Source organism: Populus nigra, chromosome 10 (assembly GCF_951802175.1).
Source record: "Populus nigra chromosome 10, ddPopNigr1.1, whole genome shotgun sequence".
Classification (NCBI taxonomy): domain Eukaryota; kingdom Viridiplantae; phylum Streptophyta; class Magnoliopsida; order Malpighiales; family Salicaceae; genus Populus; species Populus nigra.
In genome coordinates, this window is record NC_084861.1 from 4,293,547 (window position 1) to 4,320,012 (window position 26,466).

Genomic DNA, 26,466 nt, shown 5'->3' on the forward strand with positions numbered 1-26,466 from the left:
GGGGGCTTGAAGTGAGGTTATTATTAAATACAAGACAAGAAATACAGGTAATGACGCCTTCAGGCAATCGTAATGCTGGTGGAGGCAGATGCCAGGGCCCGGCAGCTTTGACAAAAGTACTAACATTTGCAAAAGAATGGAGTAAAAAAGATATTCATGCTCACCAATCAATATAACTGTGCATACTTCATCGGATGAATTTCAGGCGGTGGCAGGAATCTGGACTTTCAGAACACTACTGCTGTGACTATTTGGATAACTGGAGGTATTCTAACAAGAATGAAGCATACCACCCAATCTGTTTTTCCAGGTTAAATTCTACAGATAGGGTGCTTTCTATGTTGTTACTATTCGGATAACAACAAAACATCTATCTCATTTACCCTGATGTGACTAAGTAACTTCCTTCTCATTATTGTTGCTTTGCATTTCTAGTAGCTTTTGTTGTTCTTCATCAGTTTGCTCTGCTTTTACTTCAGGCACAGCCTTGGGCTTGCTTGTGGACTGTTGATACATAATGCCACCTAGCATACAAATAAGAAGACCCACTGTCCCAATGAATGTTGAATGCTTGTCCCAAACAACCAGATTGATTACAACCGTCAACAACTTGTTCACCACACCAAGAACAGTATACCCTGTAGCGGAGATTGCTCTCCGGCAAGAAAACCCAAAGAAAGAGATGGCTAAACCAAACAAACAAGATAAACCAACTGGCAAAACCACCCCAAAAGAGTGCCAATCCGACTCATCTGAAATTTCATGCTTTATTTTCTTAAGCTCCCCCATTATGAGCAATTCCAGGGGAAAGAGTAGGAGGGCCTCGAGATTGTTGTACAACACGAGACCCCATGTATTTAAACCAATGGTCATGACAACATGCTTGATATAGACAAAATCTATAGTCATGCTTACCAAGTAAGCTACAGCCCAACTATAAGCCATGACCGTGAACTTGTAATCTGTTAACACATATAGCACACTTCCACCAAAGATGGTGGCAAGTGACAACCATGTCTTCAATGATGGCCATGGCTGGTGTAGGAACAAGGTCTCTCCTATTGCAACAAAGATGGGGACTAACGAGCGGAAGACAATGAATGTATCCACATTAGCATGGAGTAAGAGCTCACTGTTGGTAAAGAGTGACAGATAGAACATAACAGCCGCAGGTAGGAACCGCCACATTGTCAACAGGTCAAGCGAGTCATGCTCTACAACCCTGAACCACCCACAAACAAGTACACCTGCGGCGCTAGTGAAATACTGTAATGCCGTTAGTGCTCCAGGGTAAGGGAATTTCATGACTGCCCACTTGTTGATAATGGAGAGCAGGGATGCTGAGATGCAATATCCAGCAGCTACGCCATAAATGGACGTTAGCTTGAGTAAGCCACTATACCAGGTTTCCTTGATTTCATCAGCAGAAGAGGAGGCTCCAGTACCTCTCTGTTCCTCTCCACCAGCTTTAGGATTCTCCAACTCACCGGACATCTGATAGAAATCTGATAAAGCAAGTGGAGAACATATCATAAAGTTAGTGTACAAATTTCCATTCCAATTCAGAAACTTTATCCCGGAGGCGTTTTAACCTCCATACAGACCCACCAGCGAAACGGACTCGGTTAAATTACTCGGATTGAGCCAATAAAACACACAAAATACAACTCCAAAAAGTTTATTTTTCTTCATGTGTGTAACCCAAGTTACATACCAAATCAAAGTCAACTATCACCATCAACATAATTAATGCAATGAATTGAGAGGGAGCGTTATACCCAGCCTTCAATAAGCAGACAGAGAATTAAAGCAAAGTTCTAAACCCACATTTTCCCGGCAACAAAGCAGGAGAGAAAGGGGCGGGGGTGTTGGCTTGCATGATCAGATCAAAGAAGGAGAAGAAACGATTTCGATACCTGTGGATCTTGCAATCTGTGAGCAGAGACTATGCGTTCAGATGTGTTGCAGGCAGCAGCAGCTGAAGCAGACACCGAGAAGGAAACTGTTGAATCGGCAACGTTTAACTCGTTGAGATTTTTATAAATGGAAGTTTTCGCTGGGCCCAATATGGGGTCACTTGAAACGCTGCTCCAACTTTATTGCTGTATAAAAAATTAATGAAGAAACTATATATTTGACCCCAACCTTTTATTTTCTTTCGTTTTAGTACATTACTAGTTAGATGACGCCGCGATGCTTTTGCATAAAAAATATTAAAAAAGCTAAGATTTAAAAAATTTAAAAATGTTAGGTCTTTCTGCAAAACTATATCCAAGAATCTTGGGTTTAACTGCAACGTCTGACCCAAGAATAATATTTATAATATTAGTAATAACATTAAACTTGCATGACCCAAGTTTAAGTGGGTTTGGTTGCAATACCAGACCCAATAACCTTGGATGTGGGTATGGCTCCAAGATCGTATCATAAAAGTGTGATAATTAAATAGATTAAGTAAAAAGAAAAAAACATAGAAAAAAAACTAATACGAAGAAAATAACTAATGAAGAAAAAGAAAAAAATCTGAATTAATTGGGTTAACTCTTCAAACTAGGTTAACCCGTCAAACATTGGATTTGTGTCATAAAAGTTTGATAACTAAATAGAAGAAAAAAAATTGACGGGTTACCCCAAAATTAACTGGGCTAACCCGTCAAACCCGGGATTCGTGTCATAAAAGTCTGATAATTAAATAGAAAAAATTTAATATTAAGAAAGTAAATTAAAAAAAATAATTAAAAAGAAAAAAGCCAGAAAAAAACTAAAAACATCAGCTTTTTCACTGTGGACTGCATTGTGCAGTCCACAATAAAAAACTTAAAAAGGAAAAGAAAAGGGAAAAAAACAAAAGCTTACCCACGGGTTAATTTTTTTTTTCTTGCATAAAAAATATAAAAAAGGCTAAGATCTAAGAGTGCTAGGTCTTTCTGCAAAGATATACCCAAAAACCTTGGGTCTAACTGCAACGTTTGACCCAAGAGTAATATTTATAATAATAATAATAATATTAAACTTACGTGACTCAAGTTTAAGTGAGTCTGACTGCAACACCAGATCCAAGAGCCTTGGATGTGGGTTTGGTTGCAAGATTGTGTCTTAAAAATATGATAATTAAATATATTAATTAAAAAGAAAAAACAAAGAAAAAAACCAACATGAAGAAAAACATTAATGAAGAAAAAGAAAAAAATATGAATTAACTGGGTTAACCCTTCAAACCAGGTTAACCCATCAAACTTGGGATTCATATCATGAAAGTTTGATAACTAAATAGAAAAAAAAAGTTGATGGGTTAACCAAGAATTAACTCAGTTAACCCGTGAAACCAGGTTAACCAGTTAAACTTGGGATATGTGTCATGAAAGTCTAATAATTAAATAGAAAGAAATTTAACATTAATAAACTAAATTAAACAAAAAAATTAATTAAAAAGAAAAAAAACTTCGGGTTACCTTGTCGAAACAAGTTAACCCGTTAAACCCGGGATCCATGTCATAAAAGTCTGATAACTAAATAAAAAAATTTAACATTAACAAAAGAAAAAAACAAATAAAAATGGATGGGTCAACCTAGAATAAACCAGGTTAACCCGTCAGACTTGAGATATGTGTCATGAAAGTCTGATAACTAAATAGAAAGAAATTTAACATTAACAAACTAAAAAAAACGAAAAAAATTAATTAAAAAAAAATAAACAAAAAAAAACTCCAGGTTAACTCGTCAAACCAGATTAACCTATTAAACTTGGGATCCTTATCATGAAAGTCTGATAACTAAATAAAAAAATTAACATTAACAAAATAAAAAAACAAACAAATATAGACGGGTTAATCTAGAATTAACTGGGTTAACCCGTGAAACCAAATTAACCCGTGAAACTTGAGATATGTGTCATGAAAGTCTGATAACTAAATAGAAAGAAATTTAACATTATCAAACTAAAGTAGACGAAAAAAATTAATTAAAAAGAAAAAAATTCGGGTTAACTCGTGAAATCAAGTTAACCTGTTAAACTCGAGATCAACGTCATAAAAGTTTGATAACTAAATTAAAAAAATATTAACATTAACAAACTAAATTAGACAAAACAAAATTTATTAAAAGAAAAGCAACAAAGAAAGAAAAAAAAGCTAAAGGTATCAAAAAAATAATAATAAAAAAAAACAATAAAGAAAAATAGCTAAAAAAAAGCTTAAAAAAAACAACTTTGCCTTTTACTGTATATTGCTACAGTGAAAGGCTGAGCAGTTTTAGTATATTTCTAATCTTTACTATTCGTTTTTACTTTAGTTCTTTTAAGTGCTCGTGCAAAAAAGTGGCCCCCGATAAAAAAAATTGTGAAAGATAAAATTATATATTTAATGTCTATATCTTATTATTTTTATATTTATCGACTCATCTTTAATTTTATTTATTTGAGATATGATAATCGAGTTTCAACAAAAAAATTATGAAAATAAAATTTAATGTCAAACTACACTGTGGATTTAATTTTATTTTCAAGATGTGTAAATGTTGAGTTTCATTTTATTTATTTATTTATTTTGATTTTTTCTCAATGCACATTTTGAAACTTTCAAATACAAATACTCTAATAGAAAAAAAATAATCAATAAAATAAAATAAAAAATTCTTAAAGTATAGGTTAAATTTATAAAATTTTTGTTTCTTAAACCTAAAATGTAAAATATAATCAATGAAAGTGAAAAGAGATGCGGTGTGTAAAATTGGGGTAATTCTGATAATTAATTTTAATGATTTACCATCCACACGCTATTTTCAGTTAATGATGGAATAAGTCTGGATTATAGATTTATATTTTTTTTACATTCAAAAAGTATTTTAAAAAAATAATTATTTTTTGTTCTAAATTAATTATTTTTTATAATTTTAAATTGTTTTGATGTACTGATATAAAATTAATTTTTTAATAAAAAAATTCTTTTGGTATATCTTTAAATAAAAAATACTTTGAAAAATAATTGTTATTACAATCTTAAATTAATTTAAATTATTTTTTATCTTTTAAAATTTATTTTTAATATTAGTATATCAACATGAAAATTCATTTATGAACATATTTTTTTTATTTCATATGAATTCAAATCTATTTTTACAGTAATGATATTTAATTATGTGGATTAGCTGATTTTATTAATCAAGAGTAGAGGTATTTATTTTTAGTTTTTTAATTTAAATAAGATTTATAATCTGAAAATATATAAAAAAATAATTTTTATTTTTTAAAAAAACTTTAAAAATAAAAAACAAACAAACACTAAATTTAAAAGTAGCAGCAGCATGGCATGTGCGACTCGTCGTCGTCAACCTACCTGCTACCAATGATAGGAGAATATTTTGTATGGTATAATGATGACAGCCTGCCGATGAACACCATCACGGGCGCACACAGATTGAAAACTCATGTTGCCCTCATTTCTTTCGTCCACTTCTATCAGATATGATTTGGTATTATTTACATATGATGATTTTATTTTCTTAAAAGAGTTCCAGTATCTGAGAATTATTGAAGAAAAATCTCCCAGTTCTTTTCTTTCTTTTTTGGTTCAAACACTGTGCACTCAGCTAGCTAGGGCTTCACTAGTGAAAAGCAACTGGCCCCCAACAAGGGAAGAGAAGATAGCTTGAGTTAGCCATTGGATGTCCGCGGTTGGCGAGGCTTGGTTGTTTTTTGCGCAGCTGCTTGGATATGCGTCCTTCCCTGATTTTTCGAGCTCTGCTTTCCTACGGTTCCTGTAACTTTCACATTTGACTCTGACTCGCTAACTACCGAAAAAGAAACCTCAACTCATCCATCTTTGACGAAGAAACTTTATTATTAGCTTTCATCATCTCTTTTGTACAGTTGCTGCTACTACTACTATATATTTTGTCTGTGTTTCTTGGTCCTTTGCACCTGCACCCAACAACCTCTACATTCAGCCTCACGTACTGAAAGGAAGGTAGTGGTAATATCTAGCGCTGTCAGTCCTCACGTCGAGTGTGTGCGTGTGTGTATATATATATTGCTCATTTTGTTACATAACTCTGGTCTTTAGTACTCTGGTTCTTGTTTTCTGATTGCATTGTCTTGATCTTGTTCTGGGTTGCTTTTATCTGGATCTGATGATGACTTAGACATGATCAGTATTTTATTACTTTAATGTTTCGATGAAGTGAGTGGTTTTGTCTTTATTATTGTCTCGGATTCCCTCTCTCTCTCTCTCTCTCTCTTGATGCTTGCTTGCTTGCCTTTCAATGGTTTCTAGTAATATTTATTATCATCATCTTCATTTTTCTTTCCATTCTTCCCTCACTTGTGTTGAATATTGCATTTTCATCAACCAACTCTCTTCTTAAGATTTGAAGCACTGTTCTGGTTTCTTTCCCTTTGACTCTCTCTTTCTCTCTTGAAATGAAATGGGAGATTTTTCTTCATTAATTGGCTATAATAGATGTTATTATTTGTGGAGGCGGACATGGAATAGTATATTTTTATTTTGAGTGCATCACATATTCTCTGATTCTAATTTGTAATGTTAAGACCTACCCATTTTCTCTCTGCCTTTCTCCCTTCCTTTCGTGTCAACACCATTTTCTCTGTTTTTTTTTTCTTAAAAAAAAATTCAACTTCACTCTTATGCATTGCATGATTATTTGAAATTAGACGTTAATTGGCCTTTTGATTTTCTGTTTCTGTTTTCCTGCACATTTTGAGTATGTATGCTGAATTCTGGATCTTTTTTGTGTTGAATTGTAGTTGCATAAGGTTTGATCAATTTACAGGCATGTAAATTAGACTCGCTAAGAGATAAAACAGTGTTCTCCATAAAAAAAAAATGGTTCTCGGGCTTAGATCAAAGAACCGAAAAGGTACCTCAGTGCAGGTTGATTACACCATTCATGTACAAGAAATCAAGCCTTGGCCCCCATCACAGTCTCTTAAATCTGTTCAGTCCTTGTTGCTTCAATGGGAAAATGGTGATCAGAGTTCTGGTTCTTTCACTTCTAATGTTGGAGATGGGAAAGTTGAATTTATCGAGTCTTTTAGGCTTTCGGCTACTTTATGTAAGGAAGTGTCCAGAAAAGGCACTGCTCGAGACAGTTTCCTGAAGAACTACTTAGAGTTTAACTTTTATGAATCTCGAAAGGACAAGGCAATGAAAGGTCAACTCCTGGGATCTGCAGTCATAAACCTTGCAGATTATGGAATCATCATGGATGCTGTAACCATAAATGCCCCAATTAATTTCAAGAAATCTTCTAGGAGCACGGTGCCGGCAGTTCTTTATGTATATATTCAGCCATTTGACAGAGATAAGTCCACCTTGTCAAAAGAAGTGTCACTGGACAAGGATGGAAGTGAAACTGTTTCAGAAGTGGCAAATGAAGGGAATGACAATGAAGTTGAGATTGCCTCATTCACTGATGATGACGATGTTTCCTCACATTCATCACTGACTGTATCCTCTTCTGCATTAGAGTCTATTGGAGGTTCTCCAGGTCAATCTCACAAGGTACTCTTTAATGCCATTTTATTCTTGGTTGTTGTTGTTGATAATGTATTGTACACTATCAAGCTCCATGTGCATTCTCATTCCAATGGCATATCCTCATTTTCTAACCGTTGAAGGTAGCTTTATGCAGCTTGAAATGGATTCAATTTCAATGAGTCATCTTTATTCGTAGCTTTTGGTGTTGTTAATCAATTTATAATTCATTCTATACATGTATTTTCACATTATCCATAATTGTGAAGTGTATTTTCTGTCCTGTTTCACATATTGCCAGAAGCACCATTTGCCTGCATCAAGCTTTGCTATTCTTTGTAAGCTTAGTTACGAGTTGCCTTAAATTGCAGAAGGGATCACGGACAGCAAACAGTGGCACAAGAAGGATCGATGAGGAGCCTGCATTACCCTCAGGTGTAGCACCTTCAAACCCAGATGTGAACTCAGCATCTCAAGGATTTAAACATCCGAATGGAGCAGCTTCTCCTTCATTGCCTACAGACATGCCTGCTAATCTGCTAAATCCTGTAAATAATCTTGCAGAAACTAATATGTTGTCAGATGACTGTAGTCAGGTGAAGGACTCAAATTGTGTAAGCTTGGAAGAGTCTCATTCTAAGCAAGGTGCTGATAGAAAAGCCTGGAGACATGAAACAAGTGGACCAGAGAATCCTACAACTAATAATTTAAATGGTGATCTTATGGATGGGAAAGAGAAAAATGAGCTGGATGACAAGGAACGGGGTTCAGTTATTTTAGAGGTAGAGAAACCTTCTCTGGAGGAAAAATTACCTGGTCAATTACCTGAAGATGCGTCAAAAAAGCAAGCCAAATTAAGGAGCAATACTCTTGCACTCAACAGAACAGCGATTGGATTGCAGGGTACCCGTAGAAATAAACTGAAGCACCTGAAGTCTGTTCAATTACAGTTTCACTCAGTTGAAGACGATGATCCCTTCATCAATAGAAAATTGATAGAGAAGCCAAAGAAGATTAATGTTTCTGAAAATGTTAATAAAGGGGTCAAGGGTTATGAACACAGTGAAAGGGAAAAATCAAGAAAAGGCTTCTCTGACAATGAAGTTGAATCAAATTCTGAAGTTGAAATACTTGAGGAAGAGTTAAGTGGAGCTGCTGCTGAGGATGATCTTGCTGAGCAAGGAAACTCCACAAAAAAGTTCCAGCTAATGGAGAAGGAAAAGAAAATTGATCTTCCTGAAAATTTAAATAAAGTTGACATGAGTTATACACCAAGTAAAAAGGAAGAACAAACAGAAAGCAACTTTTCTGGAAACAAAGTTGAACTGCAGTTGAAAGTTGAAATGCTTGAGGAAGAACTGATGGAAGCTGCGACTGTTGAGGTTGGCCTTTACTCAGTTGTTGCCGAGCATGGAAGTTCTATAAACAAGGTCCTAGCTCCAGCAAGGCGCCTTTCAAGGTTCTATCTTCATGCTTGCAAGGCAATTTCCTGGGTCAAGAGGGCAAATTCAGCTAGAGCTATTATCTCAGGATTAATTTTGGTTTCTAAAGCATGTGGAAATGATGTTCCAAGGTAATGTCTCATTGCACAAACCTTGCCAGTTAATGTCAACTGATTTTTGTTAACAATAACCATTATGGATGGAAATACTGGTCATGATTTACAAAATAGATAGTAGAGGCACCGATAACTAGTGACATCAAACCAGTTATGTTGTCTATGTTCCTTTGAGTGGTGGAAATTGTTCATGCCAGGGTATGTTGTGAAATAACTTAATTTGACCGTTGAATGGATGCCATTTAGGAAGCTTTCATCTTTCCGCTTGATAAATAATGTTATCATTCTCCTTAGCTTTTCCCAGGATTTATCAAAAGCTTTGTGTTTATTTGGACGTTATGTTGAACATCCCACCAGGTTAACTTTCTGGTTGTCAAATTCAATTGTGCTAAGAGCAATTGTAACCCAGGATGTTGAGAAGTTGCAGCTTGCTTCGGTACCATCCATCATTAACAATGGTGGTCCAAAGGGCAGGCATGAATCCTCTCCTAGTGAAGTAGAGAAAACTGATCGAACAGAAAGTTCTGACGAGTGGGCAGAACCTCAGCCATGTATAGCAGCATTAAAGAAGGTCGAAGCTTGGATCTTCTCCCGAATTGTTGAGTCAGTTTGGTGGCAGGTCCCTACTTCTTCATTACTGAGAAATTAAGGTTCTCAATTATGAAGATTGTAGTATAACTGAATGCCCTTTCATCGGTCTCTGTTTTATGCATTTCAGACTCTGACACCACATATGCAGTCCACAGCTGTGAAGAGCTCACACTCAAGGAAGACCAATGCTAGGAGGCATGGATTGGGTGATCACGAACAGGACAATTTTGCTATTGATTTATGGAAGAAGGCTTTCAGGGATGCATGTGAAAGGCTTTGTCCGGTTCGAGCTGGGGGGCATGAATGTGGTTGCTTGCCTGTGCTGTCTAGATTGGTATGTTATTGTTAGACAGCGATCTCGTTAATATATATTACAGTGAAATATCTTACATGATTCGTTGCTTTTTTTCCCAGTGGAATTAAAGTTTCTGGCTTCGTGCATCCCAAGGGATATAATCCATGTACAAGTTGTCCTCGCAGGCATAAATCCATCGTACTATTTGCATGATGCCTCCAATCCTTTTAATGAAATAATAATCATTTTCCTACAAAGAAGATCCCACGCTGGCTCTTGATTATCTTATTTTCTTATCAATTACTTGATATCCAGTCACATTTTTTCTTTTCTTTTTTTAAGAAATAATAGTTCCATGCTCTTCATCTTGAATATATGTGGACCATTTTATATTATATGTAATTTATTTTGGCATTATGATACTTTCGGAAGCTTTCTGTAGAACCGTAGAAAGGTGACAGTTTGCAGCTCTGTTTCTAGGTAATGGAACAGTTGGTGGGTAGACTAGATGTGGCCATGTTCAATGCTATACTTCGGGAATCAGCTGAAGAGATGCCAACAGATCCTGTTTCTGACCCAATCAGTGATCCTAAGGTTCTTCCAATCCCAGCTGGAAATTCAAGCTTTGGGGCTGGTGCACAATTGAAAAATGCTGTGAGTAGTAGACACAATCGTTGCCTCAGGCTGCATGCATTCATTGAAATTGATTTTTGCGATATGATTACATGCTCAGTGTGTGCAACGCTTTTAACCAATTTTCCTACAAAAACTTCACATAGTTCACCACCGAGAAAATAGTCGAACGAATTTAACTCTGGATAATTGATCTTATCACTCACCCCTTGGACTTGTTCATTTGGATAACACTGTGTACTTGCGTGCTCCTTCAAGGAGAATTAGTCAAAATGTTCATCAAGATGATGTTCAAAATACATATTTCCGAAAAGTATTCCACACAGATTAGTAGCCAGTGAAAGCAGTAAGAAATCTGCTAAATACATCCTACAAAAATATATGCTTCTTTCGAATTTAAGATCACTTCTTTAAGCATTCACTAAATATTTGCAACATAGAAGACTTTTACTGATGCTAAGTGAATTACATCAACTGTATTAGTTACAATGGAACCGTTTCTTTTTCTCTCGTTGATGAAAGGATCTTGCCCTCTGTCTTCATCCCACTAGGTTGGAAATTGGTCCAGATGGCTCACAGATTTATTCGGTATTGATGATAATGACTCTCCAGAAGAGAAGGATGAACTTGATAGCAACAGGCGTGAATGTGAGACATCCTTCAAGGCTTTCCAACTCCTGAATGCCTTGAGTGATCTCATGATGCTTCCATTTGAAATGCTCGGAGATAGGTCAACTAGAAAAGAGGTAAATCCTAAATATTTTCAGTGATATGTCCCTGCTATCCTCCCTGCCCTCTTGTTACATTTTTTCTTCTCTAGAAATGACTTTCTCCATATTCGCTGTTTAAATATATTTTCCTGAAGGTATGCCCTACATTTGGCGTGCCAATAATCAAGATGGTTCTTGACAATTTTGTCCCAGACGAATTCAACCCTGACCCTGTCCCAGAGACGATTCTTGAGGCCTTGGATTCTGAGGTTATTCCACCCTGAAAAGCCATTACTTTTTTGAAAAAGAATATTTGCTTTCATATTTCTTCAACATGCAACAAAGTCACTTGATAATTTTTTGGTTTCATCTTGATTTAGGATCTTGCTGATTCTGGGGAGGAGTCTATCACAAACTTCCCATGTATTGCAGCTCCCACAATCTACTCACCACCTCCTGCAGCATCACTAACAAATATAATAGGAGAGGTGGGAGGCCAAACTCTGCAGAGGAGCAGATCAGCAATGCTTAGAAAGTCATACGCTAGTGATGATGAGCTTGATGAGCTGGATTCACCCATGACTTCCATCATTGACAACTCCAAGGTTTCTCCTACATCTACAGCATGGAATTGGATGCAAAAGGGAAAGGCAGGCCGGAAAGTTGTTAGATATCAACTCCTCCGGGAGGTATGGAAGGATGGTGAATAGTCTTATTCATTTCTCTTTCACATGCATATGTATATACATGTATGGATTTTGTGTAGGTTGGTTTAATTTTAACACCCGTGCATTTTGTATTTTGATTTCATTAGAGCATACAATAATCGATTATTATATGACCTGATTATCTTTTGAGTTTTCACTACAAGTGTGAGTTTCAAGCCAGTCACATTTCTACAGGATATAAGCCTGGCATCTCAAAAGTTGGAAGCCTCAGACAATTTACTTGTGAACAAAAACTTTCAACTACATTCGAGTCTCACAGAATTTTTTTTATGAAAGATATCAATCAGCGACAACAAAATCATGCATCATTTTCCATTCATCGATTACCCAATATTAATTCGAGTATCCAAACGATACTGTATGTGCAAACCTGCCTGCCTGCCATCCAGCAGCATGTACCTTTCAGGATTTTTCCTGGTTTTAATTTAGCTTGATAGCAGTCAAAGGGATTTTGGTTCCAAGCCTGCTCCAATTTATTGAGTCCAACCATTTTTAAGCGTGCGATGATGGATCGTAGGCAGGGATTTGAAAAGTTAGGCAGAGTGCCGGGGAGGGGCAGGTCCATTATTGCTGCTGCCTGGCAGTCGTGATGGCCTTCAGGAATCCATGATGGCTTAAAATAGGCATCGCTATTTGCTCACAGGATTTTTTTATCCAGATCATTTGGCGTTTGCTTTGGCAATAGCATTGCGGATCCCATGCAATACAAGATTTTTTTCACCCCAGTCCGCAGAAAGGGAAAAAAGGGAACTATTTTGAGAACTTGTATAGTAATTGTAGACATACCCGTGCACAAATCCAGCATTCAACACCAGTCTAACGCAAAAGGATGAAGCAGTAAATATATTGATCCGTATATCTCAAAGAATTAAACGGATCAAACCATTAACTGGGACGCAGCAAAATCTAATCAGTGATCACATGACGTTCAAGAATTCAGATATATTTGATTATGACTTATTTTAAGGCATCCCCTTTTTTTATAAGCCTGACTAGAATTAAAATAGCTCCAAGAGGAAAAACCACTTGGAAAAGGTAGAAGAATCGTAAGGTGCAATGTTAAAAACCACAGTGCACAGGCGTAATTATCTAACCAGTTCATCAGATTCTTTCCATCACATTTTTTTCTTAATGAAAATTTGGCCAAGTTAATTAGGGGCAATTGCATCTTGTGATCCCATCAAATTCCTGTATGTGAGATTCATATTGAATAACTTCAAGTCCATGAAGAAATAAGATAATTTCAAGTACCAAAGAGAAATCTTCCGACAAGAAAGCATTACATCCCATCTTGTGATTTCTTCATCTTTTCTTGAACCTGCCAAGAATCCCAGAAGACATTCCCATTAGCATTAACAGTTTGTAACTTGACAGAGATGAGGAAATTTTGAATTTTACAAGGATGAGGAAAATTCAGCAAAGAATAGAAATGCAGAATATTTATCAAATTTGCACACCAAAGTTGTCAGGGTGAGAAGCAAAATTAGAGGCAAAATGTAGTCATCTAAATTGACAAATTAGATAATCCAGTTTCTACAAGAACAAGTTTTTGAGTCTGAATAAGTCTTGCATGCCAGATTTGACAATACATCTAAGTTAAAAAAGATCCCAACAAAGCTCGAAATCTATTGACACATAAGTTGAACCTTTTTCTTAAAACTTTAATTCCTAGATGCACAAAATCCTTTGAAAATATATCCTCACAAGCAAACACACCAACCATCTTAAACCTTTTAAGGAGAATGCTGATGAAGTGCTTGCATTCTGTCAGAAATGAAAGTAATAGGGAAGAGATCTTACTGCTTGGATTGTGCACCACCAATCAGACCGGGCAATGCATCATAGTGCCCATAACCGTGATACAGGACACGCACAGGATTCTCATTACCATATTCTTGACCATATTCAGCTATAATTTTAAGGCTACCAGAACTTCTATCTCGCATGTATACAGTGATTGGCATCCTAGAAAAGAAAATGGTGTAAGACATCAAACGAAAATGTTTTAAACTACTTCAACTAAACATGGCTAACTAAAAGTAGGAAATTAAAACTAAACACAATCCCAAGCATTTCAACAGATTTTGAAAAGAAGAGGGTCACATTTATTAGATTCTTCAATTTTACATAGCAAATAAATTATAATTTTGAGTTCATGACAAATATAGTTTGTGAAAAGTAGCAGTACAGCTGCCTTGCAAAAACATTTATCAAGGACATTTCAGTTCAGTGGCATTAAGTCCAAGCCTTAATAATTCAAAACAAAGGTAAATTGCCTAGTTGAACATGAATAAATCATGTAATTACAATTATATGAACAACATAAAATTTTAGCTTTTAATGTCTCATAGAGTGGGAGCGGGGCAGCTTACTTCAGGACATGTGAGGACATGAGCAGCTCAGGCTCTCCTCCCCAAACATGGGGCTGTCTCATCTTGACAACATAAGTATCAAAATCATCTTCAATAAACCTGCCAATGCACAAACTTTCAACTTGTTGCTAGAGAATGAGTAGGTAGATAGTCATCAGGATTGCTGAATGGCAAGAAAAAGAAAAGGTCACTGCCAATCATTGAGATTGGTTCATTTATAAATAAATAAATAAACCAAAAAAAAAATAGTCATGCTGAATGCATAGCTGTTAGTTGTGCATAAAGTTGGCTATCCTTGTCAACAACCTTGAAATAATCAGACCTGCTAGATGATGTTTCTGCAAAACCATACTGCGAAATGATGCAAGATTTCATAAGAAAAAAATCCAAGGATCCTCAAGCAAATTTACCATTCAGTTTCCCTCCGCCTCTTAATAAATTCATCTGCAACCTGCAGAAATGATCCTAAGAATTTCAGTAAGAGGGCCAGAACACTATATCAGAAATGAGAAACTAAGAAATTAATAGTGTAAATAATATAGAAAACTGTTCTGATGTATGCACATAAAAACAACACAAGCACAAAAAAGGGTTCGGAACATGTACATATAAAAAATGAATAAGAGAGCCGATTTGAAAGCAAATTTTGCTCTCCTCAAATTTGGGAAAATGGTATGGGCATAGTCTACACTGTAATGAGGTATGCAGTAAATGGAAATACATGCAAAAATCATACTCTACAGTTGCAATTCTTAAAGCAAAACATTTCTTAACCATATTAAACAGTGCAGCAACCAATGACACAATGCTAAGAATGAAAAAGAAAAATTAAGTTCACTTCGTACTTTATCTCTAAGCTCATCTGCTAGTTCTTTCTCAAGGCTTTCATTTGGAGATGGTTTCCCAGTCCTAAGGCAAGCACCATGAACCACAGACCGAAACAAACATCTTCCATCTCCAGGTATGCCTGCACGGATCAAACATAAGCACATCAATCTGTCACGGAGCAAGTTAAAGGACGGACATACTGGTGTATTTATAAACACATGCTGCTTATTTTTACGTTGTCCACTGCATATCTTACGAATTTAAGTTGATTTCACACCCATTCATGCCATTTCTGCGAATGATGAAATGCTATAAAACATCACTAATCAAATTTAACGACTATAGCCAACATGGAAAACATGTTTCTTGTCTCCTTTAGCCCATCAATATTGTAGCAAACAAAAAACAATCGTTAAGACAGCTCAAATTGTAAACTTTATTAGTCAATTTTCTTCAAGAACCATCCTTCTCGCTTCATTGGCTTAAATAGAACAATAAAAACAAAAATTAGAGAAAGAATTCAAACTAAAGCCAATATACAAGGCTGGCACCATTTAAATTTTTTTTTTTAAAAAAAAAAACTGTCCGCATTTTCCATGAGTTCCCGACATATAATGAAAAAAGCTACTCGCTTTCTACCTTGCGAAGAATAAGGGCTCTACAGAATTCAAGCAAAATATAAGAAATTATAAAGACAAAGTGTACCTAAGCCATAATCCATATCAATTCAAAACCTACTCTGAGGATGTTTTAAAAAAACAATTCCCAAAATAAGAAAGCATGGAAACCACCAAATTAAGCAAGAGAAAAGCATAAATCGCAAGTCAAGAATAGAATTCAAACCAAACTTGAGAGCAAAGAAAAAAAAAAGCATTCGTTTAATTCCTCAAGGCTCAGTTTCCCTTTAATCTTTTCTTCAAAGAAACACAAGATTAGTAGAAAATTGAATGATACAAGAGTTACCGAGGGCAGTTTCTGGTCTCGGCATTTTGCGAGTAGGAAAGAAACGCATCTAAACAGGAGAGGACCAGACCTCCTGTTCTATTTACTTAGTAAGCAGAAAATTTTAAAAGCATTTTTGACATGCCACTGGTTTGGTTTCGTGTTGTTGATTCGATTCGATTAGATAGAAACGAAATGAATAAAATTATTGATTACCAGAGAAGGAGAGTGAACTTGAAAATGAGTGATAAGAGAGGGACAGCGGTCCTTTTTTTTAAGTGCTGTGGTGTGTGCGCGAAGAATCAATCACAGAATCGAATTCCATGCTTTAGCTGTTCATGCTTCCAATGCGCGACCGTATTTTGGTTTCCCTCTTTCACAAGAATCTTTTTTTTTTTTTTTTTTTTATAACTCGGGGTGTCCGGATCAGCTTACGCGCACCACAACTAATTTCTGGATCCACTGAACATCCTGCAAGCCCAGTAAACATATAAAACACCGCGGGAATGACAGGCGTGTACACTAGAACTCAAACCTAGATGACAAAGGTAAGGAAAACCTTGTCTCTGCCACTGGGCTACAAGCCCTGGTGCAATCTTTCTTGGTTCGCCTGGACGCTGATATTCACTTACATTATAATTTTGCAGTCTCTTTTTTTTAAAGAAAATTTCTGGGTTTTATTATTACTTATATAAATAGTAATTTTTAACGTAGGAAATTACTCAGGCTCTCCCTTCTAAAGTATTTAACGTAGCTGCATTCTCAAACCTCGAACCAAGGATCTTAATCAAGCTAGAACAGTTTCATGTCAGCTGATGGACGCGGTCGGTGGTAGCAAATCTTTTATTTTTTATTTTTTATAATTCCCGCGGTCTAAACTCTCTCCCCTACTCGGTACAAAATCTTAATATTTTTTATTCTTAATATTTTTTTCAAGAAATCATAAGAAAAACTTGGTACCTGAGCTCTTTTTTCGTTCTTTTTTATTTCCTTTTAATTATTAACTTTCATTTTATATTACTCCCTCTAATTTACCTGATGAACAGAAAATAATTAATGATATTTTACGTTAAATTATATTTTATTTTTTTAATCCCTTAGTCCAAGATCAGTCACCGAGTCACAACCACTAAATCTTAGCCCCTGCAAAATAAATAAGTATAGAGCTTTTTTCAAAATAAATAAATAAAATTCAAAGCTGTTTCTAAATTCTAGGCCTAAAATACGAAGTTCCTAGAACGGTGCTAGAATAAATAGCAACTGTGCAGTACCCCCAGCTAATTATAGAATAAACGTACGGATCTCATTTCCAGCGTTCTCTTCCTCGGCATCAGTTTTATTAGTTCTATAATTAATTAGCTTTCAATGTCTTAATTTGTGTTTTAACTTCAATTTATTCATTGGTTAAAGTAGTTGCAAGGTGGTTCCCCAAGGAGTTCTTGTTGATGGTAAGTTAATTATTAGTGTTAATTTCAATTGTGATTTCATCCTTATTCTCATAAGGATTGTACAGATAATTAGCCATGCATGCATTAAGCTTTTCTGGGTGATAAACTGGATACTACAATTCGATGATATTATCGATTAGACGGTTTCTGTTCTCTATCATTTCCTGCAAAAATGGAGGTATCCGATGGGTTTTTTTCAACTCTAATTCTTGAAACTATCAAGGGAAATATATTTCCTACAAAAAATGTTTATCTGGATTATTAAAATTTAGCTAGATCTAATGGCATTGCTGAAATTAAGAAACCAAACCTTTTGACATGTTTGGGTTGAATTTATCAGGAATCAACAGCAGGAACCTGCAGAATGAGTGGGAAGCGTCGCCCGTTGCATGCATGTGGAGTTTCTTTCATGGAAATCACTCGAAAAGCTTACAGAGAAGCCAAAGAAATTAATGGACCGTTAGGTTTAGTGACAAAGAAGTTGATCAGGTTAGCTTCGTTTGCTTCCCTTCTTGAATGTGTCCTGCGGTATGAGTGTTTCTTCCTGGCAATCCTCTCTTTTGTGGACGATCATATAATATTAGCCCTTGAAAGAAAGGCTGAGGGTATTTTCCCACCATCAAGATATGTGTTCAACAAGGTTGACAAGCTCGTCCAAATTGTAGAAACCCTTCCAGCAAAATTTGATACTGCTGTTAACAAGTTTCCCATATTAATCCACCAAATTCCATTTCTAGATTGGGCACTGTCATGTGCTATCTGTTGGCTGAACTTTTGGTTATCTATCCTGACTCATTGGGGATCAGAAACTACAAAAGAAAAGGAGATCGTGGTCGATATAAACTGTAACAACAACAGTATTGAACAGACAATTGTTCAAGAAGAAGATAGTAACGCAATAGAGTTCCAAAATCACGATGGAAATGAAACAAAGGTATGTTTCTGTCCCATATCTGCAACATCAGGATCGGAATCTCAGACAGGTAGTCCGAAAGTTGTGAGATGCACATACAAGGATGCACTGGAAAAAGTTGTGAAATCCACAAATAAGGATGCACTAGAGAAGGGGACAGGAGAAAGCATACAGAACTCAGACGAGAGCACAAAGCAGATGATCCAATCCACTATTAGCAGTGAAGAAACTAGTAGTACAAAGCAGATGATCCAATCCACTGTTAGCGGTGAAGAAACTAGCACTAAAGGTGAGACAAATGAGAGCATGAAACAGAAAGAATGTATTGCTGAGGAGGAGACAGAAGAAGCGAGGGCTAGCAAGGAAGCAGCTGGAGAAGGAGGGGATAATACTGCGGTCATTGAAGGTAATCTAATCAGTTTGCTGGCAAATAAAAAGCTGACAAGCATCAGCAAGGAAGATCCAATTTTAGCACTATTCGAATCTGCTTGGCACATATAAAATCTAGAGAAAACGGCAACGAAAGCTGCTGTAAATGTTCTACTTCATACCAATGGTAAAGGAAGCTTATGTAATTTTCCATTTGAGCCAATTGAATATGAAAAGGTGGGGAATTTCAATCTCTTGGTCTGAGGACATTGCTGAAGAGTCAGCATTAAAGTTCGTTCATGAATGCTGCATATATTTTGTTATTTGTAGGTTCTGCCCTGTGCTAGGCTATCGTAAAAGCTGCAGTATATTTTTGTACATGATAAATTGCGGATGAGACGATGAGTTTGTGGTCTATTAGAGTGCAGGACTTCGGGGCATTGTATTTCATGAAGTCCCAAAAATTTAAATATCGTAGGAATAAGATTTTTGGGTTGAATAATTAGTGATTCAATTATTAATTATTAATTCTAACAATCTCATTTATTTATTTTTAATCAAAGTGATTAATAACTTGTATTTGATTTTTTGTAAGTTAAAATAGCTTGCGTCTAGTATACTTGCAACAAATTTTCTTATATATAAATAAGGATTCTCTAATATTTAAATTAGTATTTTTTATAGAAAAAAAATACAATAATATTTTAAAGAGATATACTCTGAAAATATATATGCAATAATAGAGAATGAAGATTGTAAACCTTTATTTTAAAGGTCTCATGGTTTATTTATAATTCATGAGTTTTGTCTTTTTATAAAGAAAAAAAATTAAAGAGCAACTTTCTCGTTGTGATATTTTAAATTATACTATGAATTATATTTCACTCATTTTATCTAACAAAAAAAATTATGAGCCATGAGTGATTTAAACTCCTGCATGACTGGGTTTAACACACTGTCAAGCTTCCGAGTGATTAGGCTTAACACACTGTCATGACCTCGAGCCTGGGCTTGGCATAACTCCACCAAATGAAATTTTTTGTAGATACTAATTACAAGTTATTTTAATTTATAAAAAATAAAATACAAGTTATTAATTATCTTAACTTAACTTTAAAAAATAAATAATATTATTAAAACTTATTAATTAATTGTTATTCAAGAAAAAAATTATATTTCTAAGTTATTTGGATTTTTAATACCTTGTTTTGCACTTGAGTTTTGGCTTTGGCTTTGAAATGAATAGGTGTTCTGGGGAATCCATGATGAAAATTTTAATAATGAGTGCAAGTACCTCTACCAGAAGTGTGCACCAAGAGTTATAGTCTGTTTGGCGTTCTTAAAAAATTAAAAAAAAATTAAAAAAAATTATTTTTTTTTTGTATGTTTTGGATCGTTTTGACGTGCTCATCTTAAAAATAATTTTAAAAAAATAAAAAAAAAACATCATTTTAATACATTTCGACACGAAAAATTATTTGAAAAGCAACAACAGTCACACTCCCAAACCCTCTAGTGTTTTTGGTATTGCGGTAGTTTTTATGGTGTGGTTTGAAAAAAATTATTTTACAAAAAATACTTTTAATTGAGGTTGGTTTGGTATTTATATATGCTGGGTTAAAACTGTGGTTGAAATTGAGGTTGAATAAAAAGTAGTTTAATGTGTTTTGTTAAAAGAATGTTTTTTAAATTGATGTTTTATATATATATTAATAGTTTTTAATTTAAATATTTTAGATTTAACTACTGCTATTATATCATGAAATAAGTAATATTTATATCAAATATTTTTTATTGTTCCATTAAACTATCTACAATTTCATCACGTACGAAATCCATCAGTCAATGACTACAGTTTTCTTGGTTTCGTAAACGCACAACATCAGGTAAAATATCATCAATAACAAAATTGAAATTGCGATCAAATTCTACAAATGTTACGTCATCAAATGATCTCTTTCTAATTTTTCGAATAAAACACAATTAAAAATAAAAATTGAATTTTTTTTAACTGAGTCAGACCCGATTCAATGCATTTAGCTTTGAACAGGACCCGATCCGACCATAACAATAAAGAGTAACTCTATTGTTCACGTGAACAGTAGAGTTTCACTTTTTATTGTCCGCATATTTGTGAAAAGCAGCTTTATGTAAACTTACAGTTTAAAAACAATTTGTATAGGTCCCATATGAATAGTAAAATGTATTTTTTATCATTACTAAACATTCAACATGTGCGATTTATTTTAAAAGCAAAAATTATTGCGTAAACAAACAGGCATTTAGGGTAATAGTGTGAGAAACAATATGAAAATTTGTATAACATTTTCATAGAAATTACATATACATTTCCCATTCATTACATAATTATTAAAGCCGCTCAACTTTACATTAGATTTAATAACGCGTCAATCTAGAATATAGTTGAGGTGAGGTTTTCTTTTAACCTGATTTTTATATTAATCCAATTAAATTTTAATGACTAAGCAAATCAATCGATTATGTGATTGACTTAACCAAAATTGAATATAACCTAACTATCTCCATGGATTTTCTTTTTTTTAATATTTGTAATCTATTTAATATTTAATTTAAAAGTTTTTTTTATAAAAATATTAAAATAATATTTTTTATTTTTTAAAATTTATTTTAAACATTAATATATCAAAATGATATGAAAATAATTAAGATCTTGAAAATTTATTTTAATGATAAAATAATTTTTTTATTTTTTAAAATTTATTTTTAATATTAGAACATTAAAATGATATGAAAATTAAAAAAATAATTTAAAGTGAAAAAATAAATAATAAAATAATTCTTTTTAAAATTGCTTTTCAAACAAATCAAAAAAAAAAATCCTCCGAACCATATAGTCTGTTTTGATTAATTTTTTTTATAATAGCAATGGTCACTTGACCGAAGTTAATTACTCAGTGCTTATTTATAGAATGTTTAAGAGTATATAAAGGTTATTTTTTAAAGTATTTTTTATAATATATCAAAATAATATTATTTTATTTTTAAAAAATATTTTTAAAATTACATATCAAAATAAATTGAAAACATTAAATAAATATTAATTTTTTAAAAAAATTAAATATTTTTAAAACACAAAAAAATAAAAATACCTTTAAAGTCAACAAAGTTTGATTCACAACCACGTCCAAAGAGATGTTCCCATTAATTATTCCAGCTGAATTTCTGTGATGAAACAGATCGTTCGACCAAAGAGCCACTGCAGCTTTTATTTATGTGGTGTGAATGTGTTTAAAAAAAATACTTTTAAATTATTAATTCTTTGTATTTTTAATTTTTTAAAATAATATGAAAAATAAAATTTAAAAAATAAATAAAATATATTATATTAATATATTTCCAAACAAAATTATTTTAAAAAATAACCACTTTTTCAAAACAAATAACTTCCTTTCCATGACTTGAACGGTCCAAGTCATTGACCGCCAGACAGCTCACCCACTCTGTAAGAATTGCTCGAGAAGATTGCCTCTCAATGTATTTGATGTGACCTTTTCGGACACTGACCATAGACTGGAGATTGTATGATATACGATTTTGCTGTGACTGAATTTCTTTCCTTTTTTTGTGAAAATTTCGGTGCAAGCTTTCTATTATTAAAGATTTAATTTGGACCTTTTCTTCTCATCAGGCGGCTTCAACTAGAAGCTATATTCACTCATTTTTGCAGTATAAAAACCGATGCCAAGAAATCTCCATTCATCCCAAGTCACCGACTTGCAGTAATTTCTTTGATATCAAACATGTACTCTCTACCAAGCATGCCTTCAACAACATCAGTTTTATCAACATACACTGCTTTTGCTGCGTCTGCAATGCTTGTCCGGTCTGTGTTCAATGAAGTTCAGGCCGTGATTAACCAATTAATCCCCCAAAAACTGCAAGAAAGAATATCATCAAGTCTCGGACGCCTTTTTGGAGATGACTCTTCTCGTTTGACTCTCATCGTCAATGAATACAATGGTTTCTCCATCAATGAAATGTACGAGGCTTCTGAGGTCTACTTGAGCACAAGAGTCACTCGCTCTATCGGACAGCTTAAGGTTTTCAAGGATCCAGGGAACAAAGGCCTTTCTGTCACGATCAACAAAGGCCAACAGATTAACGACACATTCGAAGGAGTTGAGCTAGCTTGGGAATTCGCGTCTACTGAAACCCAACAAACGGTTGTAGATGTTGAAACCTGGTCCCAATCAGCAGAAAAAACGGAGCATAAAACAATACTGCTGAGCTTCCACAAGAATCACAACGAAAAGGTTTTGAACACTTTCCTCCCCTATGTACTCGAAAGATCCAAAGCCATTAAGAATGAGAACAGGTTGCTCAAGCTGCAAGCACTTGGAAATTACCAAGGTGTCAGCCTTCGCCATCCGTCCACTTTCGACACATTAGCAATGGACCCGGTACTCAAGAAGGAGATAATGGATGACCTTGACAGATTTGTGAAGCGAAAGGATTTTTACCTAAGAGTAGGAAAACCATGGAAACGTGGATACTTGTTGTATGGTCCTCCTGGCACTGGCAAGTCCAGCTTGATAGCAGCCATGGCTAACTACCTCAAGTTTGATATCTACGACCTGGAACTTGCAAGTTTGCGTGGCAATTCAGATCTGAGGTCATTGCTAACTAGTACAACAAATCGATCGATAATTGTTATTGAGGACATTGATTGTAGTATTGAGTTCCAGGACCGACAACATGGAGCGTACATCCAGGGTGAGAGCCAGGTGAGTTCATTATGTTTGCTTCTCTTCTACGCTAAAATTATTTAGCATATTGTTGGTGGTCCTTAAGAATTTTTCTCTTGTAGCAATTAACTTTGTCTGGACTGCTTAACTTCGTCGATGGTTTATGGTCAAGCTGTGGAGATGAGAGGATAATTGTGTTCACAACCAACTACAAAGACAAACTAGATCCTGCACTGCTGAGACCAGGCCGTATGGACATGCACATCCACATGTCCTACTGCACTCCTTGTGGATTCAAGATTCTTGCTTCTAACTACCTCAACGTTAAGAACCACAGCCTTTTCAGTCAGATTGAGGAGTTGATAATGGAAGTGGAAGTGACTCCAGCAGAAGTTGCAGAGGAGCTCATGAAGAATGAAGATGTTGATACTGCGCTTACAGGGATCATTGGATTTCTAGAAAGTAAAAAAGGAATGAAAAGAAAACAATCTGGTGTCGAAGAACAAAAGGTAGGGGATGAAAATCAGGAAGAAAATGACAAGAAAAATGAAAGCCAGGAAATGGAGGAGAAGTGTGAGAAGAGGAAAGTCAAGAGAAATAAGAGGAAGATGGCTAGAAGAGCGAAAGGGAGAAAGCAATAGAGGATAACTTAAAGGTGTTCTATCTTGATTCTATGAAGTAAAATAAATCCTATTGCGTCTCTTGTTCTTGAATAGCTTACTGTATGAAGTGCATATTCTCAAATATATTAATAAAAAGTATGAAACAATTTTCCCTCCATTGATTTCTTTTCAAGCCTCGGTTCACCAAGAAGTTTCTTGATCTTGAAGGTGCCAAACTGCGAATATATATAGAACATTGACCCAGTAATATGTGGTTTATGGCGTGTATCTGTGTGACTGAGAGCTTAAGCTGAAAGAGAGTTTAGTTCAAGTCCAAGTCATCTGCAAAAATACGAGGATTGGTTGGAAAGGACGTGGAGAGGGTTGGAAAATGATGTACAATTAATGCAGAAGCAGCAAAAGAGGAAAAGATGAGGGGATAAAAGTTAAAACGCCCACCGTGGGGCTCGAACCCACGACCACAAGGTTAAGAGCCTTGCGCTCTACCAACTGAGCTAGACGGGCTCGTTGTTGTCAAGGTCGGAAATACTAATGTAATATATATATTATTAAAATAAACTTGATATAAAAAAATCCAACATTAATTTGCTCGAGACTTTTTAACTTTGATGAGTGACCAGAAGGAATTCTTATTAAGTATATTAATTAAGTATAAAGCTAAAAGGTGTGGAAAAATATTGATTTTTATATTTATATATTTATTAGCTGTAGATTATAATTTATAGTGTTTTTTTAATTATTTTTATTTGTGTATTTTGACTTTTTTTAAATTTAGTCCTTAATATGATGTGTTTATATGAATTTAGATTTAATAATTTATTTTAGTTTTTTTTTTATATGGTTACCATAGTATCAAAAAATCTTATTATCGGGTTGGTATCAGAAAAATATCTTAATATCACGGTATGATTTATTTTTAAAAAAAGTAGTTAAATAAAAAATATTTTTTAAAAAAAAACTAGGATATTAAACTTTATGAAGCCAATAACCCGATTTACAAGTTTGGCAAAATAACTCTAATTGTCTCGATTCGCAAGTTTAGAGGTGGTTTTTCTTTTACTAATTAAACTCGATTATGTGATCGTCTATTTATCTTTTTATCATATAGTGAAAAAAATAGTTCTAGAAAAAAAAACATATTATTAAATTTTAGAAAGTCTATGGGCCTGTTGACAGGTTTAACGAGTTTAACTTTTTTAAAAATTTATTTTTTTTGATTTTATCTTTTGATATTGGGCTGATTAAGAATTGAGTTTCATAATTTGCTTTATTTCTCTTTATGAGGTTATCATAGTTATAGAAAATGTCTCAGTATTGGTGTGACGCTCGATTTTGCAATCATCTATTTTTGTTATCATATATTTAAATAAAAAATAGTTTAGAAAAAAAAAGTTATTAATCCCAATGTAGTTTGTTACCCAATTTGCAAGTTTTTTGTGCTGATCCGGGTTACGTGATTCACGGATTTAGTCGGTTTATCCATCAAACATATATATGTTTGTTTTTTTAGTTTGTGGTCCTTTAATTTTTCTTATTGTTTTTTTTATTTCATTCCATTCTTTTTCAATATTGAATTGCTTAGGAAATAGAATTCGTGATTATTTTTTTTTTATTTTTACAGGGTTATCGTAATCTCAAATAAACATTTTTTTAGGTGGTACTCGATTTTGCAAGCATCTAATTTTATCATAAAATTAAGTAAAAATAATTTACAAAAATAACAAAGTTATTAAAATCATTAAAATTCATGATCTAGGTTACAAGGTGGTCGAAGTCGATTCAATTTGATTTCATTTTAATATTTAAAAAAATTCCTCTTAAAAATTATTTAAAAGCTATATCATGTTTCTACTAGTTATTTAATCTATTAAATTTAATTATTTATTTTGAATCAACTTCTATATAGTTTAATTCAAAATTTAAGTTAAGTAAAAGCCAAATCAACAAGTTTTAAAACTAAACTGTTTGATTAAATTTAATAATATTTCAGAAAAAATATTTATACCCTTAATATTCTCTTTAGTTTAAAAAAATGTATAATCTAACACGCAGTGAAAGACTAGCTACTATACTAGTTTGAACCTTCCTCTGATGAAATACGGTGAACTGGTAGAATTATTTAGTTCACATGTCCTATAATATTAAATAATGTAGGTGATATGCGATTTTTTTTTGCCTTTCAAAAATTAAAGGCATGAAGCCTCCCGAGCTAAAAATGGAATTTAAAAAAAATATATTT

The 26,466-nt window shown here is 34.1% G+C and overlaps 4 protein-coding genes and 1 non-coding gene across 9 annotated transcripts; 2 read left to right on the forward strand and 3 right to left on the reverse strand.

Annotated features, from left to right (window-relative positions):
• LOC133704768 (GDP-mannose transporter GONST3-like) lies at positions 1–2,058 on the reverse strand. The gene is made up of 2 exons (XM_062129734.1): positions 1,917–2,058; positions 1–1,505 (listed from the first exon to the last, which is right to left on the reverse strand). Exon 2 carries the CDS (start codon positions 1,492–1,494, stop codon positions 394–396), a length of 1,101 nt encoding a protein of 366 aa, XP_061985718.1. The 5' UTR covers positions 1,495–1,505; positions 1,917–2,058; the 3' UTR covers positions 1–393.
• A 3,334-nt stretch (positions 2,059–5,392) lies between these two features.
• Positions 5,393–12,141, forward strand: LOC133705425 (uncharacterized). 4 transcript variants are annotated; one of them, XM_062130620.1, is made up of 9 exons: positions 5,393–5,963; positions 6,761–7,517; positions 7,862–9,063; positions 9,406–9,619; positions 9,767–9,973; positions 10,415–10,588; positions 11,119–11,313; positions 11,433–11,546; positions 11,658–12,141. In XM_062130620.1, the coding sequence occupies exons 2-9, from the start codon at positions 6,840–6,842 to the stop codon at positions 11,985–11,987; spliced, it is 3,114 nt and encodes a 1,037-aa protein (XP_061986604.1). In that variant the 5' UTR covers positions 5,393–5,963; positions 6,761–6,839; the 3' UTR covers positions 11,988–12,141. The 4 variants fall into 4 exon arrangements, with proteins under 4 accessions (XP_061986604.1, XP_061986601.1, XP_061986603.1 ...); XM_062130617.1 differs by having other exon boundaries at positions 5,394–5,963; positions 9,406–9,667; XM_062130619.1 differs by lacking the exon at positions 5,393–5,963 and adding an exon at positions 6,019–6,176 and having other exon boundaries at positions 9,406–9,667.
• Positions 12,142–13,174: 1,033 nt separating this feature from the next.
• Positions 13,175–16,346, reverse strand: LOC133705426 (OVARIAN TUMOR DOMAIN-containing deubiquitinating enzyme 4-like). Of its 2 annotated transcripts, none has more exons than XM_062130621.1 (6): positions 16,169–16,346; positions 15,223–15,344; positions 14,788–14,828; positions 14,378–14,476; positions 13,806–13,970; positions 13,175–13,323 (listed from the first exon to the last, which is right to left on the reverse strand). In XM_062130621.1, exons 1-6 carry the CDS (start codon positions 16,215–16,217, stop codon positions 13,308–13,310), a joined length of 492 nt encoding a protein of 163 aa, XP_061986605.1. In that variant the 5' UTR covers positions 16,218–16,346; the 3' UTR covers positions 13,175–13,307. The 2 variants fall into 2 exon arrangements, with proteins under 2 accessions (XP_061986605.1, XP_061986606.1); XM_062130622.1 differs by lacking the exon at positions 16,169–16,346 and adding an exon at positions 15,911–16,160.
• Positions 16,347–17,767: 1,421 nt separating this feature from the next.
• Positions 17,768–24,384, forward strand: LOC133705211 (AAA-ATPase At2g18190-like). Its single transcript, XM_062130345.1, has 5 exons — positions 17,768–17,773; positions 17,936–18,999; positions 19,115–19,168; positions 22,548–23,643; positions 23,727–24,384. The coding sequence occupies exons 1-5, from the start codon at positions 17,768–17,770 to the stop codon at positions 24,243–24,245; spliced, it is 2,739 nt and encodes a 912-aa protein (XP_061986329.1). The 3' UTR covers positions 24,246–24,384.
• A 274-nt stretch (positions 24,385–24,658) lies between these two features.
• Positions 24,659–24,731, reverse strand: TRNAK-CUU (transfer RNA lysine (anticodon CUU)). Its single transcript has one exon. It is a non-coding gene; the product is annotated as a tRNA-Lys (tRNA).
• Positions 24,732–26,466: the final 1,735 nt, after the last annotated feature.